Source organism: Aythya marila (genome assembly GCF_965140915.1).
Source record: "Aythya marila genome assembly, chromosome: 1".
Taxonomy (NCBI): Eukaryota; Metazoa; Chordata; class Aves; order Anseriformes; family Anatidae; genus Aythya; species Aythya marila.
Window position 1 is genome coordinate 71,748,855 of NC_139042.1, and position 19,919 is coordinate 71,768,773.

A 19,919-nucleotide genomic window follows, 5' to 3' on the forward strand; every position below is an offset into this window, starting at 1 on the left:
GATTTTTTTGAAAGAATTTTCAGTCTCGACTCTCTGCACTTGCCAGCCCCTCATTCCTTTTATCTTAAGCCTCAACCCATACTAGGTGAGTGGAAGAGGAACTTATTCAACAGAACTGTGGCTTCTCCACAAGGGCAAGTCCAAGCCCTTCATATCATTGTTGTAGTGCTTTTTATCTGCCTACTGTGGTAAAGTAATTTCGATAATGTATGAGTCACGTTGCCAGAATAATTGATGCTAATACGAAGTGGCTACCAAAGTTATGGCCAAATCCATGTTTTTTTTCTAACTGACTCTACCTTTGTAAGCTATTCAGTGACTTAGAAAAAGGGCATATGCATGATTAGGTTGTGCTAATAAAGCATTTAATGTGTTCTCTGGAAGTGTTATCTTGAAAGCTGTTAGAGAAAACGGTATTTTCAGGAGTGGCTTCCAAAACTGCAAGCACAGGATTGTGCAGTCCATCACTGACAAATGTTGTGTGGACATCACACCAGTGTCAGTGTTTGATAGCAGAGGTACAGATGCTGTCAGGTAAGGCAGCAGTTAAACCAACTAGCCTGGTATGTGCCTTAATTCAGTTGCATTCTGTTGACTTGGCCTTTCTCCAGCCCAAGGTATATTTTACTTGCAGAATCTTTCTCTTGCTATCTCACAAGAAATTTGCAGAGCTGTCTCTACGGCACCTGTTAAAGCAGCAATCAAGTTGTGGCTGATCCTTCAGTACTAGGTATGCAGAATGAATCCTACTGCTGTATTAAGTTCCTATATGTGCAAGTATTATTTCATTGGTGTCTAAAGGTAGTGTGCCTATATATTTTTTGTTGTACTTAATCTGATATCAGGCTCAAGGCCTGTGTTAAATTACGTGCACTGCCATCCTTTCTTTTAACTGTTGTACAGAAAATATATTGTACCAGTTGCCCTCTCATGTGCTGCATCCCCTGAATGTGTCTCCTGCTGCCTCACAATAAATTTGTGGATTAGCTCCACTAAATGTTTTGAAGGTTATATAACTTTTGAAGGGCTAAGGCTGTTTGGAGCTGTTTTTTAATTGATAACTAACCCAGTCATGTGTGCACTGTGGCAGCTGTGAAATGAGCTCCACGTGGTCTGGATGGGATGCTCGGGAGTGCTGTCCTTGAAGATGGGCTATTTATGGGTCAATGTGAAGAGTTAATTTTGTGGGGGCACTGCAGTCAGTCCCAGCTAGCAGTGTGCCAACCAAGTGTCTGAGCACGGATTTGTCACCCTCAGACTAGGTCTTCCTTGCAGCTCTGTGCATGGTCCTGGACGCTCCTGCTCTTTGTACCAGATATCAATCACCAACAGCATAAGGCTGTAAGAAACATTTGGGGTGTACCACCATGTGAAGGGACTTCAAGGGTGCTTGCTCATGCCAAAACTCAGGGAGTCTTGTGTCTGCTCACTTTGGAAGACAGAAAAATGACAGATTAGTGTGAAGTGGCCTATGCCAACATTGTTGTGTGTCCACCTATTGCCTCTGTGATGTCTGACAGAGCACAAGTTATATCTGACACGAAATCCTTACTGCTTTCAGCTGCTGCCTGTCTCTTTTTAAGTTTCAGTCTACCAGTTTTAGCTAGTGAACCTGTCTGTCTCTGATCCTCAGAGACGATGCTTCTTACCTGCTGGGACCTTTCTTTGATAGGGATCTCAATATCTACTTGGGTAAATTACTTGTTGAGAGGTTCTTTGCAGGCTAGGAAGTTAGACCAAAACCAACTCTGGATTTTTTGCAATAGTCTTTAGAAGACGTTTTTGGATTTATTTTTTTTTTTCTAAACAGAAAAACTGAGAAGAGGGAGGGTTTGTTCAGAGAATAAGCTGGGTATACAGGATTTCCTGCCTGCTCTGTATGTCTGCTAGTAACATACCTGTTGTAAACAGGAGAAACTAAAATTAGTTGGTCTCAAAACTGGCAGAACTAACAGTGAGGTTCCTAGGAAAAAGCATCTACTATAAAACATGAGAATTAAAAGTTATAAAAAAGAAAATGTATGTTTAATTGAAAAATGTATGTTCTGCTTCAAAGTATGATACTGAGTGTCTTGGAATGTTGGAATCCTTATAAAAGAAAAAGTTTAAACAATACTAATGAATGTTCAGGCCAACTGATATCTGATATAAGCTGGGCATACTTAGAGGCTCACTAATGATAGTGAGCACAGTTGTTTCCATACTGGCATTACTGAAGCTCATTATTGTAGTCACGTCCCTGAGCATGTCCTTATAGCTTATAAGGAAGGTTGCACTATGCAAATAGTGTAATCTGTCATTTCTTACAGGGACATTAATTTCACCTTAAATAAATCTGATTTGCCCATTAACCATTTCACAATTTAAAATATTATACGAAAACAACTTTTTTTGGTGTCTATGTGTAGTATTTATTTGTAGTGAGTCACTGAGGCAAAGATAAATTCATCATCAAAACAGAAACTTGGAGATAGATCACATGCAGGCTAAAGCTGTTACTCTAAGCACTGTGACAAAAACCTTGATGGGGTTTCCAGAGAAAGAAAGCCATTGCAATTTCATCTTCGTGAATGCATTTCTAGCTTAAAAGGAGCTTAGGCTTTAAGCCTCAGTAATAATTTACTTGGAAACAGCAACACAGTGTGTGTGGCTTTGCATCAATCTGATGTGGGTTATCTGTAACACTCCTCCCTTGCATCTCGCTGCTGGTAGTAATCCCATTAGATGATTACATCTGGTGTCCTCAACAGACAGACATGGTCATAATTGAAAAAGTACTTCAATTGGATTTAATCAACTGTGTGGTCATTTTATTACCAGAGCTTCTTGTACTCTATAACTTTGCCCTCAGTGCAGTGAATTTATGGCCCATTACAACACACTAGGCTATTGGTTGTGCACATAATATCTGGTTATTTAGTCAAAACTACATGAATCAAGGGTTGAGCATTTTTATGCTCATGAATCTTTAATGCATCTTTACTAAATGTCATGGTAATATCTGATAACCAATCTGTGGCTGAACCATTTGAAGAAAACAGGCTGGGAGTCAAGACAAAACTATAGCATGGGGAGTATTTCCTTTCAGCGTGGCTGATGGCCTGAACCCAAATAGCTGTTATGAAATCATTTGTATTGGGAGGGGGAAATTTCTATGCTTGGGCAAAATTGCACCAATTTGCAGCAATGTTTCTTAGTAACAGGCAGAGTTGAAGAACTGACCTTTGGTAGAGATTTTTTTTTAATTCTTCTATACCTTCCCAAGCTTTGGGCTAACGATATTTTCTAAGTACAATTTATTTCCTCTATTTTTATTAGGAGGAGAGGAAAAGGTATCAAGAGAAAGCAGGTGACATGGTTATACAAGTCAGCAGGTTTTCCTGGTTATTCCCTCAAAGGAACCAGATCTTGTTAAGTGCAAGCTGCACAGATGCCAGCATCAATCTGGCATAAAAGTGTGTTGTGATCTCCAGCATTGACAGTACAAAATAAACAGAATCTAACCTGTACAGAAACGTTAAGTGTGTTGCACTAGCAAGGCAGTGTAGTTACAGGCTGTGCTGTCCAGGCTGATGAGCTGATGATGTCCAGGCTGATGTTTCTACTGTTTGGGGTTTGCTTCAGCTTTTTTTATGTTCAGTATAAGTATTTTGGTAATGCAAGACACCTTGTGTTCTTAGAACATAGGAAATAATCTGAGTTGTATACAGAGGGGGAAAAAGGCTGATAACCTACTTTAAGAGTTATTTGCTCCAGTTAGCTAATTAGATGTCACTTTTTTCATTAATGACTAAAACAAATACATCTATTGTCTGAAATATATAAGGATCAGAATAGAAAATAGGGTTTTTCAAAAGGATTATGTAGTAGAAACTTTCAGTTGAGAATGTTTCAACTACTCTGTGGATGCAGTGAAAGGAACACAAAAATCAGAACTGGTTTGTTTCCTCTAAAAAAATGAAGCAGGATCAAAAGAAGTGCACAGAACTAACCTTCTGCAGTAGCAGATAGATACAACTTGACTTTCTAGAAAAGGAGGAGACCATCAAAATATTGTATGGGAACAATACTGTAAAGTGCACGTCTTTAAAGATGCACCAAGCTAAAGTACAAAAAATGTTGAGCTGCGTGTGGATCATTGTAGTGCTCTGATTTTGCCTGTTAACTTTATTGCTGAATCATTGTTTTTTAAAAAAAAAACAACAAACCTACAACTGGGAAAGTACTATTTTATAACACATTGCCATCGCTGTATCACCCAAGTCATGTTCTGATTTAATGTTGTTGCCTGAAGGGTCATTAAATGTGTGATGTAAAACTACAATTCTTTCCTTAAAGGAAAGGGCCTGTTCTCACCTGAAGGTTGCCCACAAATGCTGAGGGTAGGATGACCAGCATTTACAAGCTGGTGCAATGAATAGTGGGGCAGTTTATGAAGATGAAACCCGTCCAATATCTGGCATTGAAATAAAGTTCATTTCTTCCTCTTAAGGGTTTTCTGGATGTCCATAGCTAGTTGTACAAAGAAGTGGAGGAAGACCATGGCAGCCAGGTGGAAGATGTAGAATATCTTGTCTTTCCTCAGCACCTTTCTCTGCCAAAATGTGGCAAACCACAAGTAGGACTCCCTGCTACCATCTGGCAGTTATCAAACAGGCCCTGCCTTCTAAGTCTTTATGTGGGAAGACACCCACAAAATACAGAAAAGAAACAATTGCAGACTTAATTCCTTGTAGACATCATCTAAGTGATCATTGTCAGGGCAAATTAGTCACTGTGACAAAGCAGCACAGCAGGTGGGCTCTCATAGCCTCTCCTCACACTAGCTGTTCCTGCACTTATGGGTCAGATGTACCTTGTGGCAGCCTGTAGACCTGTGCACACCACATCAAGTTCTGGGTCACCTCTGGCTATTTAGATAGACTGTTTGTCCTTTCTGTGGGCATGCCTGGCAAACCAGGCCAGGGAGCAGAGCCAGGCTTTTCATGCCCCAGTGGAAATTCTTCCAGACCTTGACTCTGGTGGAATGTTTTCTTCTCCTTCAGCTCCTTGCATGGATTCTGCCCTCAGAGTACTTCTACAGCAGCCCTTTCCTCCTCCATAGCAGTTGTGCCAGTCTTTTCTGTGCATGGGTAAGGTCTGAGGCCTGGGCATGCAATCCAGATCAGAGCAAGTCCCTGTGTCAGTAGAGTCAAGATAAGTGCTGTGCACATGCTTGTAGTTTGTGGTTAGCGAGGGGTGAGTGGAGCTGGGGTGGTCTGAGATGCCAGGCTTGGTCAGCAGTATGCCCTGACAGCTTAGCTCTAAGTTGATATTCCTCTGCTCTGAGCTGCTGAGAATGTCCCATTTTCACTTAAGAAATGTCACCAAGTTGTCTTCTTTCCTCCAGGTTGCATTTCATTAGGCTAGCAGATGTATGTCAGGAATTTCCTATTCCAGGGATGTGTCCCAGCATCAAGATGCCAGTGTGATGGAAAATAGCTCCTTTTGAACAGGCACGGAATATGGCTCTGCTTTGGTTTATGAACTCCTGGTGCATCTCATTGAGTTCAAGTTCTTTGTGTTACTCTGTAGTAAGTTCTTCAGAGTTCAGCTTTCTTCAGATGTCTTCAGCTTTCAATTGTTTTTTAAATACCAGCCTGCTAATTGACCACTGAGCCAACAGTGCCGCTTTAATCTTCGCTGCTTCTTTTGCTTGATGATTGAAGAAGATGCAAAGAAACAGTTGAAGCTAGTAGAAAAGCCTGTGGAAGCCAAATGACTTAGCTCATTTGTTTTGTAACCAAAGTGTTTCTCAGAAACAATAAGATTAAGTGGATCAGCTGGTGTGCTCTGTGCCTGGTAGAAAGAAGCTTATTTAAATTAAGACAGGCAGAGGATCTCAGCCTCACTGTAGAAGGAAAATGGGCTCCACAGAAGACCTTGACTATCCTCAAATCATCTTGCAATACAACAATGGATTTTTAGTCTCAAAGGTAAGAACTATAAATCAGTCTTGGATACAAGTCTTTAAAGTATGCTGACAGAAATATTCAAAGATATCACCCTAGTTCTTTAATGTCAATCTTTAGAAATAAAACAGTCTCTTAGGAAAATATACTATCTACTCATCTAGCCGTGAAGGAATTTTGAAAAGAAGTCCCCGCTCCTCAGGTTAGACTTAACGTTTATTGAGATCCCTCTGACCTTCGGGAGTTTGGATGAGCAGATCTTGCCTCTGTGTGAGACTTTAAAAACACATGGATTTATAGATGAGGGTTTGTTGTTTGACTGCCTCCAACATGCAAAGCTCTGTAGGTCCTGGGATTTCTTCCCACTTTTCATGTTTGAAGTTTAGAAACCAGAGGACTGACTGACATTGCCTTCTTTTTCCTTTTCATACCACCCAAACAGGAAGATTATTCAAATATATTCTGAGATGGTTTCTTTCTTTCTTGCATATCTTTTACTGTGTGTATTACGCACTAGGCAGATCTTGGTAACTTCTGTGTATTGCTTCTTTTCAGGTGGACAAAAAAATCTGATATAATGACTTTTCAGAGTTAAAAAAAAAAAAAAAAAGTGAAATGATCTTTTCCAGACAACACCTGATTAAGGCACAGGGTAGCACATTTTTTTTTGCTATTTCCTTAATATTTACTGATGTTGCTTGCCTTTGTGTGTGTGCGTGAGCACACAGGCAGAAAATTCCCATGTTCCAATGTAGGGGATTTTTTTTCTTTCTTACTGTCCTCTGCTGTATCTCTAACCAACCTAGTAATGGAAGGAATGCACTTCAGAGTTCTGCAAATGCTGCTGCATCCAAAGGCTCCTGAAAAACACAGTATTTAGTGAAGAGAGGAACAAACGAATGATGACAGATAAACAGTTCCAAAACTAACAACAATGTTATATTATTGAGAAACGATCTCAATTTCAGTTGAAACCATGCTGCCATGAGGTTAAGCCACAACATATATTCTTACTGAGGTAAAAGTAGCTTCCCATGGACTTTATCAAATCAAATTGTGGACTTTATCATACATGAGTTGATGACTTTCTTAGTGGTTTTGGAGCATTTACATGGCCAGTGAAATAGGTTATCCATTACTAGACTGTGTACAGCTAGAGAAGGATATTTTTCTTGTTATGTGTGGTTATGTATGTCTGTCTGAAGGTTGCAGACTTGTTCCTGGAGTTGGTACACACACCTTCCTTTTCATTGAAAAGATGGCATGTTTCTGTTGGCCCTTTTGTCTGAGACAAACCTCCTTTCATCAGGGAGACTGCTGTAGCCATGGATATCAGTCCCTGAAGATAAAACAGTTGTGTGTGTGGACATTTCCCTCAAAAGGGTCTTCAGAGTGGGATACTCACCCCTGCTGGAGACCACAGGAGAGTCTCCAGGGTCACTGTAGCATATGCTAGATAATTAGCTTTTAAACAACAACAACAATGAATTCAGTCTTGTCTTTGAGCTCTTTGGGCAAAAAGCAAGTGAGACTGTTGTGAATGTGATCTGAAACTAAGGTGCAGGCAGAAATATTCACAGCTAAAACCTGGCCTCTAAATATAAACTTTGTTAGACTAAAACACTGTATGGCTTGGGCAGTAAATAAAAATAAATGAAAAAGGGTTCACTACAAGCAATCTATGGTGTATTCAGAGCTCAGAGAAACTTTAGCCTAATTACTGGACCTGTGTATTTGAAATAATATATATGTTTTTAATGTTTAATGATTTATTATATGCATATTTTCTCCAACACAGCAGCTTTAGAAATATGGTAAGCTATGGTGATTTCATCTGATCCCCTTCCCCTCATTCCCAGGTTATGTTCACTGCCTGTGAGCTGGGAGTGTTTGATCTTCTGCTGGAGTCAGGAGACCCTCTGTCTTTAGATGTGATTGCTGCACGCCTGGGTACCAGCACCACAGGAATGGAAAGACTTCTGGATGCCTGTGTGGGATTGAAGCTCTTGTCAGTAGAGCTGACACAAAAAGGAGGTAATAAAGGCAGAAGAAGGGGAATCGCTGAATTGCAGAATGGTTGAGGTTGGAGGGTACCTCCGGAAGCCATTTGGTCCAACCTCCTGCTCAAGCAAGGCCATCCAGAGCAGGTAGTCCGGGACCATGGCCATACAGCTTCTGAAAATCTCCAAGAAGGTAGAGTCCATAACCACTGTGGATGGACTGTGACTATGCTCAGTACCTGCACAGTAAAGAAGTCCTTCTTGATGTTTAGATGGAAACTCTTATATTCCAGTTGGTGCTCGTTGCCTATAACCCTGGCACTGAGCACCACTGAAAATAGCATGGCTCCATCCTCTTTGCACTGTCTAAAGGGTGGAAAGAAGAAACTAAAGCTTTTAAAGATATGATGGTTTTGAAAGTGAGATGAGGTTTGTGGGGAAAGGTGATATCTAGTGTTAGGCCAGTTACCATAGCTGGAAGAGAAGACTATCCCTTGGGAGCACCAAACCCTTTTCAGCTAAAAGAGAAGCAGCAAATTTCAGCATGATTGGAATACTGTGCTGCACATTACAGTTGGAGACTGATTGTAGAAGAAATGTTTCTCTCTTTTGGGTTATATAGATGTATGCCGATGATGGAGACAATAGGCTTGTAAGATGATATCATACATGTTAGTAAACATACTTATTTCACCCCTTAGCCCTCTACAGAAACACAGAAATTTCCAACATCTACCTTACAAAGTCAAGCCCCAAGTCTCAGTACCATATTATGATGTACTACTCCAATACAGTCTACTTATGCTGGCACTACCTGACCGATGCTGTGAGGTGAGGAGGAGAAGGCGGGTGTCATCTGCTATGTGTTTCAGGCTGCTTTGCTGCACCTGTACGTCTCTGTTTGGTGCCTTTCTGGCAAAGGGCACAAGGAAAACACTGGTTGGTTCTTGGAAAGAACAAGAACCTGCTGGTCTCTGCTGTTGTCACTACTGTCTGTGTATGTGTTCTTGTTTTCTTTTCTCTTCTAATGTTAGAGTAGATCTAGGAATCATACCTTTGTGTGTTTTCGATTCCAGGAAAAGATTTGTTCATTACAGTCACTCTTATGTTAGGAGGCATCAAAGTAAATGATGAGAAACAATGGCTAAGGGTACTTCTGTTGCAAAAGCCTGTAAGAGTAATTTAATATGTGACCAATGTTTTGCTTTATCCAGTCTGTGCAGCAGACTTGCTATGCTTGAAGGTGGTGATTGGTGATGATCACAGCCATATTGCACCTTTATCTCAGATGCAGTCCTGTAAAGAACCAGACAATCTTGTTGAAAATTGAGAAATATTTCATCATCTTTTGGGACTGGTAGGTGAGGATGTCATTACATCCATGAAAAATACACAGGTGTATAGTCTGTCTAGAGGTGAACATCATGCACACTAGCTGAAACTTCAGCTCTTATGTATGTTTGGAGTAATGGTAAAAGAAATTCATGCTAATATGCTTTTTCGGTTGCATTTTAGAGAAGGAAGGAACCAATATGAAAGAGCTTTTGGTGTTTCATCTAAAGACCCATTTGGAGCAATGTACAGGTATTAGTATATTTTTAGAAATATTATTACTGTGGATAAACTTTATGATTTTAATCATGGCTGAGTATTATTAAATACAATGATGTGAGAATTCCACTCATTAGAAACATCATGCAGATATTTTTCCTTTCCAGCAACATCCACTACTGGAGAACTCTGATAGTTTGAATAGACAAGTATAATTTTCTATTGTGAAAAACATATCACAGGTCTCTGTTACAGAGGCAGTGGCAACTGAAGGAAAAAATCCCTTGGAAGCCTGAGAACTAGCAGTAATACACTGTTGAACTTAACTAGTCTTAATTACCTGCTCAGGTGCAGCAATGTATAGCTTGCTACAGGAAGACTCAAGCCAGGTTTGCGTGCAAAGAGAATGCATTGTTTTCAAATACAATGAGATAATGTTTAAGCTGAAACTCATAATAAGACTTCTATAGTAAGAGTCACCATTAAGTAAGTTATATTTCTGTGTGCTGTACCTGTTTGCGTTACTAGGTCCGAAGAAGAAATGCTGAAATTCTTGGCTGGCCAGAACTCAATCTGGGGTATATGTGGTAAAGATGTTCTTACTGCATTTGACCTTTCCTCTTTCACATGGATTTATGACTTGGGAGGTGAGCATCAGTAGATCTTCAACAAGCCTCTGCATTGTTAGTTCTGCAAGCTTTGAAAAGAAAAATAATTCCCGTGTTATATGAAGGGCAAAGCAATGAAAAGCAGAGCATATCTCAGAATCTCATCAGCAATAAAGGGAACATTTTCTCAGTTGGGTTGAGTTAAAATGAGAAATAGTAAAGTGGTGCAAGCATTAGGAAGATGAATACTTTAGCCTACAGAGTTTCATGTGTGTGAATAGTGGCTCATCTCCTTTATGTGTCAGTTTGGTATTTTTTCTTGTCTTGTTTGATATGTTCTTCCAAACTATTTCAACCTTCATTGACTGAAGGGGGAGAGACTGTCTGCTGCAGCCTCCTACCCCAGTGCTGCTGAACACTGCCAAGATTCGTGGGACCTGTCAGACTCCCTTGGTGCTCCATACTTTTTTCCCCAGTGTCTGGTGTAGCAGCTCTGTTTTCATTTCCCACCTTTCAGCACCTACCACTGGGTCTGGCAGAGGCACTGTGTAATGGCAGCAAGGCTTGGGCTTCCCCCGTCTGGGCCTGGATGGCCACTCATGTCCCTCTTCCATTCCTGTGGCACTCGGGGAACAAATGTACCCTTCCAGGTGCCATGAGGCTGAACACGCTTCTGTTGGCATCACTTTTGTGTTGGGGATGGAAGAATGGGATGGTTTTTTTTCAGCACTGCTCTTCTTTTGCCCCCTCACAAGGAGGTGGAGGAGCTTTGGCCCGGGAGTGTGTTTCTTTGTACCCAAACTGCACAGTCACAATTTATGACCTGCCAAAAGTCGTGCAAGTGGCCAAGGATCGATTCATACCCCCCGAAGAGCAGCGGATTGCTTTCCACGAAGGTAAGTATGGACATGTCTCGGGCGGGTGCTGGTGGGCATCAGCAGAGTGTTCATCTGCAGGGTTGCAGGTGACAGAGGCCTCCTCCACCTGGTTACTCACATGGGAGATTAGTGACCAAAAGTGCCCTTGTACAGCATTGCCTTGGGAAGCGTCCACTTGGAAAGGAGTGAGGCAGGAGAGCAGATTTCCCAGCCTTTGGATCAAGAGTTATTTGCTTGTCCAGGTGATGCAGGAGCATTGACAGCTGGGATGGGCATACAGAGCAGCTTGAAGATGTTTGGGCACTCCCAAAAGCAGTTGTGTTGGAGTTGTGCTGCCACAGCTTGTTAACAACTGCCATGCCACATTACGGAGCTTCCTAATGTTCCCTTCTCTCCTGTGCAGAGCTCCTGGCAGATGTGTGGGACACCAGACCTGCTCTGAGCAAGGGGTTTTCCTTCCCTGGCTAGACATGTGTCCTGAGATATTTCAGGCTTTGAGTGTGGGTGAGCTAGCCTAGGTTGCTCTTGCCTAGTCCTCAGACCTTGTGAGCTCTTTGTACTCTCTCTGATGAAAAGGAGTGTAGAGAGATCTCATTTTTTTTATTTTTTATGTTTTCAGAAGCATTTATTGGAGGGACTTAATATTGCTAGAAGAACTGAGAGAGGAAAGAAGCCTTTAAGGAAGGGAGGGAAAATATAAAAGCAAAGATGGAGAAACACAAGAAATATTCTGTATGCCAGTGATGCAAAGAACTAGGAGTGGCAATGAGAAAGCGAGATGAAGGGAGAAAAATATGAATGCGGTACACCAGGTGCTGAACAAAAAGCATGACTAAGAAGGTAGCACTAGAAGGTGTGAGATTGTGCATTTTTTCCTTATGGATTTATGCTGCAGCTTCATCTTTCCTGGGTAGCTTTATTGCTGTCTTATGTGGGTCACAGCCCTGGCAAGCCAAGAGTCTTTGTAACTGAAGAGATCTGAAACAAGTTGCTTAACCCCCCTCTGTGTCTTGGGGGGTTTGTGAAAGGATGTATTTTTGCTTTTCAGGAGACTTCTTTAAAGATTCAATCCCGGAAGCTGACCTCTATATTTTATCTAAGATACTGCATGATTGGGATGATGACAAATGTGGGCAGCTGCTGGCAAAAGTTCACCAGGCTTGCAGACCCGGTAGGTGTGAGCTCCTGAAGAACAGGGCAACTCCCACCTGTCAATTACATGGAGCACACCAGCTTCAGTGGGCAACTTGGGTGGCAGGGTTTGAGTGCAGAGGTTTCTTGGTTGAGCCGTTCACTTTCCTGAGTCAGTGGTGAGTCACTGAGCCTGTCAGGTGTGAGGCCTCACTACCTGAGAGGCTGCTGCTTCCCAAAACTGCACGTTGGGATCTGGTCTAACAACTCCGCTGAAAAATATCCCATCTTCTCAGAGCTCAGCATGTGTGTTTTCTGAATTTTCTTTATTCAACCAGGTGGTGGAGTGCTGCTGGTTGAGTCCCTTCTGAAGGAAGATAGAAGTGGACCTGTAGAAACCCAACTGTATTCAATGAATATGTTGGTACAGACAGAAGGCAAAGAGCGAACACCTGCAGAGTACAGCAAGCTCCTTGTGGCAGCTGGCTTCAGAGAGGTTCAAGTGAAGAGAACTGGAAAACTTTATGATGCAGTTTTAGGAAGGAAATAATAGTATCTTCATGTTGTGAAGCACAGAAGTGGAGAAATCTAATATTCTTATCTTAGAGGGCAGTTATCAACTTAGCTTTTACTGAAGGCCCTCAACTTTTTTGTAAGCTGATATATTGTCAGGAGAACAGGAGAATCAGTAATGATACAATTTGAGTGTGCATGGGTTGTGTGTTTATCGGATTGAGTAGGACTTGCCTTTGGCTCTGAATAGGGGAGAAAGAAATCAAAACCTGTTCCACAAGAAATAACCCATGAAATAAATTTGCAGTGTGGCTGTTTTTTTTTTTTTTCCCCCCCCAAAGTTTATGCTTCAAGTTTAACACAGTACCTGACAAAAGTAAAGCTGAAATTTTACTTGGATTCCTGCAAAATAAAACTGATCACTCTACTGAGCTCTGTTAGCTGCTATTTTATTCCCTGCGGACTGAGGTAGTATAAACAGACTAAAATATGTCTCCTTGTGGTTTATCTTGCTGAGTTTCAAGAGAAAATCTGTCTGAGCCTTAGGGAATTTGGCATGAAAACTGACTTTATTTTTTTTATTTCCTTTAGATTTCATTTTAAATTGAGAGAATTTTGTAGTCTAGTTTAATGGTTAGCTGAAGTACTGTAACGTTGTTCATAGGAGAAGTCCTGAGTTGGCAGTGGAGAGGGAGAATGATGCAGCCTAGGCACTGAGCACAAGTCTTTACTGCATGCTTCCTGCTATTTCTTTAAAACATTTGGTCAAGCACAATCTGTAATAACCCACTTTACTTTATTATTTATTTATTTTTAAAGCAGAAATGCAGATTACTGGAGTGAGAAGGATTTAGAGAATGTACCAGAAAATCACTTTGCTGATATGGCGTGAGCATTCATTACTTTTGCACATTAAGCTGGAGATTAGAGGAGCCTGAGACATTCTTCTCAGTAGTCATCTACAGCATCTACAGGAGCCTCCCTCTTCCTTGACTAGAAAGAGCATAGAGAGGTTACCCTCAGTAGGGAAAAGATGGCCTTTTGTCCTCTTCAGTGGTATGTACAAAATCAAATAACAAGGCCATAATGGTCCTTCCCATCTGTAAACAGAATAGGTCACAGCTGTGCAGGTAGTGCATTTGTCCCCACTGGGATCTCACCCTATACATATCTACATGAGACTGCAGGAATTGGGACAAGAGGTTTTAGGAAGTTCTCTCTTAAGCTGCAGCCACTGTGCAGCATTCCCTACCTGTAGTTGTGTGGCATGAAGGTGACTTTGCTAGGAGCTGCAGCCTGAGTAATTTGTTCTGAGTGCTTGCTCGCTTGCTAGACAAAGCAAGGTGTTACATCCTGCAGCAACCAGGCACAAACATTAAATAATGAAATGAGGCTGACCAGTCAGCCAGAAGGGATATATGGGGCTGACCCAGGTCTTCATTAGTTTCTGCACCATCACCTTAAAGGTAAAATGGTTCAGAGAAATGCTTCTGCTTATTGGACTGCATCAGTAATGGTAGTTTCATGCTAAAGTGTAGCCTGAAAGAAGTAGTGGCATTTGTGAATTAATTACCCTTTTAAATGAATGAATGGAGTGGCTAAGAGTGAATCCTTTATAGCTTTAACCAAGAAAATGTTAATTACCCTTGAATGTGGAACACAGCAAAAATGGCCAGTGATGTATGCTGAGATGGTGGTGGAAATGTCCTGCCTGGACTTTCTCTCATATGTGTTTTTTTTTTTTTTCTTCCAAAAAACCTTGCATGCCCATGTGGCTGTGCTGTTTTTTGAGCCAGTAGACAAGTAGGTAATGGCTAGTGTGCTGCTATATGTAAAATGATGCATCATACAACCTTGATGAGTCAGAGAATACCTGTCAGCAGGCATCAGTGTTAATTCTGCCCTTGACTTGAGGGGAAAAAAAAAGCAAGAGCAGGCTGTTTCAGTTTGTCAAAACAAATTATTTAAACATAGTATTTCTGTAATGAGTTGATTTATGACATGTTCTGCATGTCATGAACTTACTACTTACTGAGTTGGAGGCAAGATGCACACCTTATTCTGAAGTACTTTCTAGCCCTATCAGGATTCAAAGATGCTGGATCTTTAATGAACAGGATTGACCCATCCTTACCTGGAATATACATTGAAATGTGTATTGATAAGGAATATGTATTGATACCAGAAATAAAAAGTTTCTCCTGTTGGTAAATGACAAACACTGTGAAGAAGACCTGCTCTCCACATGAGGAACGCATGTACTCAGCAGGACTGAGTTGCTCCTTTTGCTCATGAGGCGGTTGCTGTGTGAGGAGCAGTGACTCCTGAAAAGGAGTTCTTGCTCACCCCACTGACAGATATCCAGAACAATCTACCTTTGCAGGATATATATATATATATATATATATTTTTTTTTTTTTTTGTATAGCAACTGCTTTATTGTAGGCATGGAAATTAAAACTTTGTCCTCTATGGCTTCCATGCACCAACAGGTGTTTCTGGTGATACCTTGCCATATTTGGGGTCTTTCAGCTGTGGTTTTTTTTTTTTTTTTCTGTGTTGTTGGATACTGTAATGTTGGAAAAGATCATAAAGGAACAAAGCAATAAGGTGAAGTTTTCCAAGCAACTGCCTTATGTTCTTTGGTTGATGTCTGCACAATAAAAGCAATTCCATCTTCAAGGTACCTTCATGGTGCTAGGGCAGGAGGTTTTCTGATGCAAATGGCTCTTGCTAACAGCATTCTTTTCTCTTCTCATGAGGCCATATAGGCTGAGATGAATTTTCTAGCTCTCAATATGACTTAGGAGTAACATGAAACCTGGCCAAAGCTGGAGTGAATCAGCCCTGCAGACCCCCAGGTCATTGCAGCAGGACGGCAGGAGGTGCTCCAGGCATGATGTAGAAGTCCCCCTGTAGCCTGTGGAGAGGCCCCTGGTGGAGCAGGCTGTCCTCCTGCAGCCCATGGGTCCCACGTGGAGCAGATCTCCACGCTTCAGCCTGTGGAGGAGCCCCTGGTGAAGCAGGTGGATGTGGCCTGGAGGAGGCTGCAGCCCATGGAGAGCCCACACAGGAGCATTGGGTCTGGGGGGAGCTGCCGCCCATGGGGGACCCGTGCTGGAGCAGTTTGCTTCTGGGAGATGGATCTCATGGTACGGAGCCGTGTGGGAGCAGTGCTTGAAGAGCTGCTGCCCATTGGCAGGTCCCGCAGGCTCAGTTCGGGAAGGATGGCATCCTGTGGGGGGGACCCCACGTGGAGCAGGGACAGAGAGGGACCGTGAAGGAGCAGAGGAGATGAAGCATCAGGGACTGACCACAGCTCCTATTCCCTGTTCCCTTGCACTGCTCAGAGGGAGGAGGTGAAAGAGGGTGGATGGGGGAAAGGTGTTGTTTTTTTTTTTCTTTCAGTTCTCACTGCTCTAGTCTGATAGCAATAAACAATAAATTACATTAATCTCCTTATGTTGAGTCTCTTATACCTGTGAAGGTAGTTGGTGAGTGATCTCAACCCGCAATTATTTTTCATCTGATTTTCTCCCCATGTTCTGTTGAGGATGGGGAGTGACAAAACAACATAGTGGAACTTAGCTGCCTGCCAGTGTTAAATCACCATGCTCAGTACTAAGACTATTGCCTTTGCTGGTGAGGGGCCATGTGTCTTATGCTAACTTTGCCTCCTGTTAACTTCACAAGGCTCCAGGGCTTCTTATCAGTATATTTCAGAAACGGCAGTGTTAATCAGAGCTTGATAGATTTCTCTTGCTGTCTGTCATCATGTTTAAATTCTACATCACAACAGTTACCTTAAAAGCATTCAAGCACGTTGAAGACAGATTCTCCTGGATTGTAAAGGGCTTTCTCTTAGCCACTGCTCATTGAGGAAGCACAGCTGAATCTGCCTGACATTTGTCCTGGATTGCCCATGCTGCTAGAAGCATGCATGTATTTTTCTCCCTAGATTTTATACATTTATTCTCTTTAATACTCTTGTCCTTTAAAAAAACAATCAAACAAACAAACAAAAAACAACAACAACAACAAAAACAACAAAAAAACAAAACACAAAAACACCTTATTTAAAATAATCTCAGCTGGGGAAAAAGCAACATTTTGAATGAAGCACCAGCATGATGATGGAGAATAGTATTCTGCACTGGGGTAAGGGCAAGGTGAGTGAGAGATGGTGCAGTCGTTTAAATAAGACAGGATAAGAACACAGCAAATAAATTGTAAATCTTAAATCCCTTACAATGATGGGCACCCTGTGCTCAGGCATCTATGGATGGAGCTGGGATGGATTTTCTTGCAGCATGCTGAACAGATCTCATCCATGAAGGGAAGTGCCTCTCTTTCAGTCATTTGAGCTATTATATGACTTTCTTACAAGAAAAAGGATGCTCACATGAGGAGCTACAGCACTGTTAGATAAAGGAAAGGCCACAAAGATGATGCGATTACCAGTACCCAGTGGGAGATGCTGCAGGCTCATCTGCCACAAGAGCTGCTGAGTGCATCCTGTGGCCAAGGGATGCTCAGAGCCCAGCATGGGTCTGTAAGTCACCTGTACGTGCAGCACAGTGTGGGCCTGGACCTGCTTTTGGGTTAGCTGTGATGTGGATCACCGACACCTGCAAAAGGCTCCTGGTCATCATTGCTGCATTCTACCTTGTGATCCACATACCCTTTACCTTCACCAAAGATGTTACAAGTTACAGGTTGTATTAATGACATACAGGCTTCTCAAGCCCTAAGCATGAGGCCTGGAACAGCAGGCATGGGCGGCTCAAGACTGCTGCCTCCTCAAGTGCATCATCTACAAGGCTGCCAGTAGCATGGCTTCCAGAAGGCCAGGGTATTTCTGGAGAATTGGGTGTCCTAACACTTCGCATCCTCTGAAAGGATGTGGTGTCTGTGTACAAATCACCAAAGGCAATTTGATAGTAATCAGATATCTGGCTGTTCCTGTGTGTTAAACTTTAGAGCAATTAGATTTTCAGGAACTGACTAAATGCACATAAAACTCAGTGTTTCTTTCCAACATCTCACAGTGGGTTTGGAAAATGAATTACAGTCATATAGTTAGAAAAAAAAAAAAAAAAAAAAAAAAACGAAAAAAAAACCATATTTAATCTTTATTCTTTATCATATCTTGTGGCTTTAAAAGATGTAATAATTTTTGAAATTGAATTAAATTTTTGGTCAATAAATGTTTGCCTAGAAAATGGAGCAATACAAGTAGGCCATGTTGCTGATTTCTTCTTCCAGCATTTGGTGTGCAAAAGGAAGACCGTGGTTTAGGGTTGTGATATGGAAGCTGAAGAGTGACATATCTGTTTACCTCTTAATGCTTATTAAAATATATTTCCCCCCAAATCAAACAACAACAAATGCATTTTAAACATTGAATTTGGAAACACTGAAATGCTGGTAGGATTGAATTTTTAGATGGAAGCTAAAAAATCTAATACTACTATGCAAACTTCTATTTCAAGCCTTTCAAGCTGTCAGAATCCAAATATTAGACTATCTGCACAGGTGTCTACGTATTTAACCTGTGCTACACAATTCTCAGTAATTAGATGCAGTAATAACCTCACAGTTAATATCTACTTTTGCTAGTTCATAGATTATTTTTACTGTGTTGAATTTATTTTACTTGACTGATGGTTTCTAGGTCTCTTTCAACCAGGAAATTCAAATCATATATATTTATTTTTCATTTATGACAGACTAGTGAGGCTCTGGATGAGAAAACCCGTAAATTCTTTTCATCAGATAGCAGCTCTGGACTAGTCGTGCCCTGGAAATCTCCCATTTGGGTTACTCATGTATAGAAGAGCATGATAGAAAAGAAATAGAGAAGCTCAATAGAATAATCATATTATAGCATAGACACCATCTGAAAACCAGATCCACAAAAAAACCCTTTTCATCTAAGGTGGGTATATGCAGCTAAAGAGGTTGCAATTGAAGAATGGCAAGAGACAGTATTGGGGGTTTTAAATAGAGTGTTGGAATTACAAATACAACAGTATCTTCGTATAAGTGATTCACAAATTTTGTATGGGTGGAAAAGTCCTGAATTGTTTTACAGTAAAGATCTGTGTCCTAACTGGAGTATAAAAAGTAGCAAACATACTATAAAACAACAACAACAACAACAAAAAGAAACAACAAAACAACAATTCCACTGAAATGTAAAATGAACTACAGGGAAGACAGTTTTTACTGTGGTCAGTATATAATAAAAAATAAAAATAAATAAATAAAAAAAGGAACGATTTTGTGTTATCAGTCTAATTTTCATGACAGTGGAGTACTCTCACTTAGCCATTCCCTGGATACATTTTCTTTATTTGCTATGTTACAGCAAGGATGCCAGTTTTGATGTGAACCACATTATAGCCATAACCTTTTAATAGATTCAGTGAAATCCAGGGAATAAAATGATCAATCACAATTATAGATGTAAACCTTATTCTGCAGGGGGATTCCCCACTATTTAAAACCACCATACAGAGATGAAGAGTCTTTCACATTTAGAGGAGATAAAGGGAGAGCCTTTTTTTTTTTTTTTTTTTTTTAATGGAAATTTCAAGATGATGAGAGTTATTGTGAATAGCACAGACCTTGAACCCATTTGGAACAATTTCTCAGTGATGATCAATGATGTGGTAAAAAATTCCATACAGCAATATGAAATTGTACAAGCTTTAGTACAGCACTGTGGTGGATTATTGCTGCTTGTAAAAAGCTGTGTCCTCATGAATGTCAAACTTTATACAAACAGGGGAAGATCCTGACTGGAATGTTATCTCCTTCTTGTAGAGTGCTTGTATGCAGACTTTATTATTTCTGAGAAGGAAAGGCTAATCAACTAAGTATGGAAATGTCCTCTGCGATAACCTGTAAATCGGAAGATCACATACAATTAAGCATATCTTAACAGCATTGTGATTGGGAAAACTGTACTATTTGCAATGTTCTGCAGTAAGTGTTTAAAATAACCATTTATAAATTAATGATCCCAAGAAAGGCAGGAAATATCAGCTGGTGGAAACCAGAGGTTCCTCAGCCGTGGGCATATATTAGCAAGCAAAACACTATGTGAGTGTATCACGTATAAGCATAAAACAGTTTGATAGAAAAATTAATTTGTTTTTATGGAGCAAACTGATTAGTTTCAGAAATGTGTTTCTGTTCTAGAAAATGTCCTGCAGCTATCCATGTCTCTAAAGAATTACTCTGATGCAAAAATTACCTCTGTCTTAGTGGAAAAATAAAAGG

The 19,919-nt window shown here is 40.9% G+C and overlaps 1 protein-coding gene across 1 annotated transcript; it reads left to right on the forward strand.

Moving 5' to 3' along the window:
* Nucleotides 1-5,903: 5,903 nt before the first annotated feature.
* ASMT (acetylserotonin O-methyltransferase) lies at nt 5,904-13,044 on the forward strand (the record flags this gene model as incomplete). Its single annotated transcript, XM_082784687.1, has 8 exons — nt 5,904-5,975; nt 7,811-7,985; nt 8,653-8,782; nt 9,467-9,535; nt 10,031-10,149; nt 10,866-11,006; nt 12,037-12,159; nt 12,458-13,044. The coding sequence occupies 8 exons, from the start codon at nt 5,904-5,906 to the stop codon at nt 12,667-12,669; spliced, it is 1,041 nt and encodes a 346-aa protein (XP_082640813.1). The 3' UTR covers nt 12,670-13,044.
* Nucleotides 13,045-19,919: the final 6,875 nt, after the last annotated feature.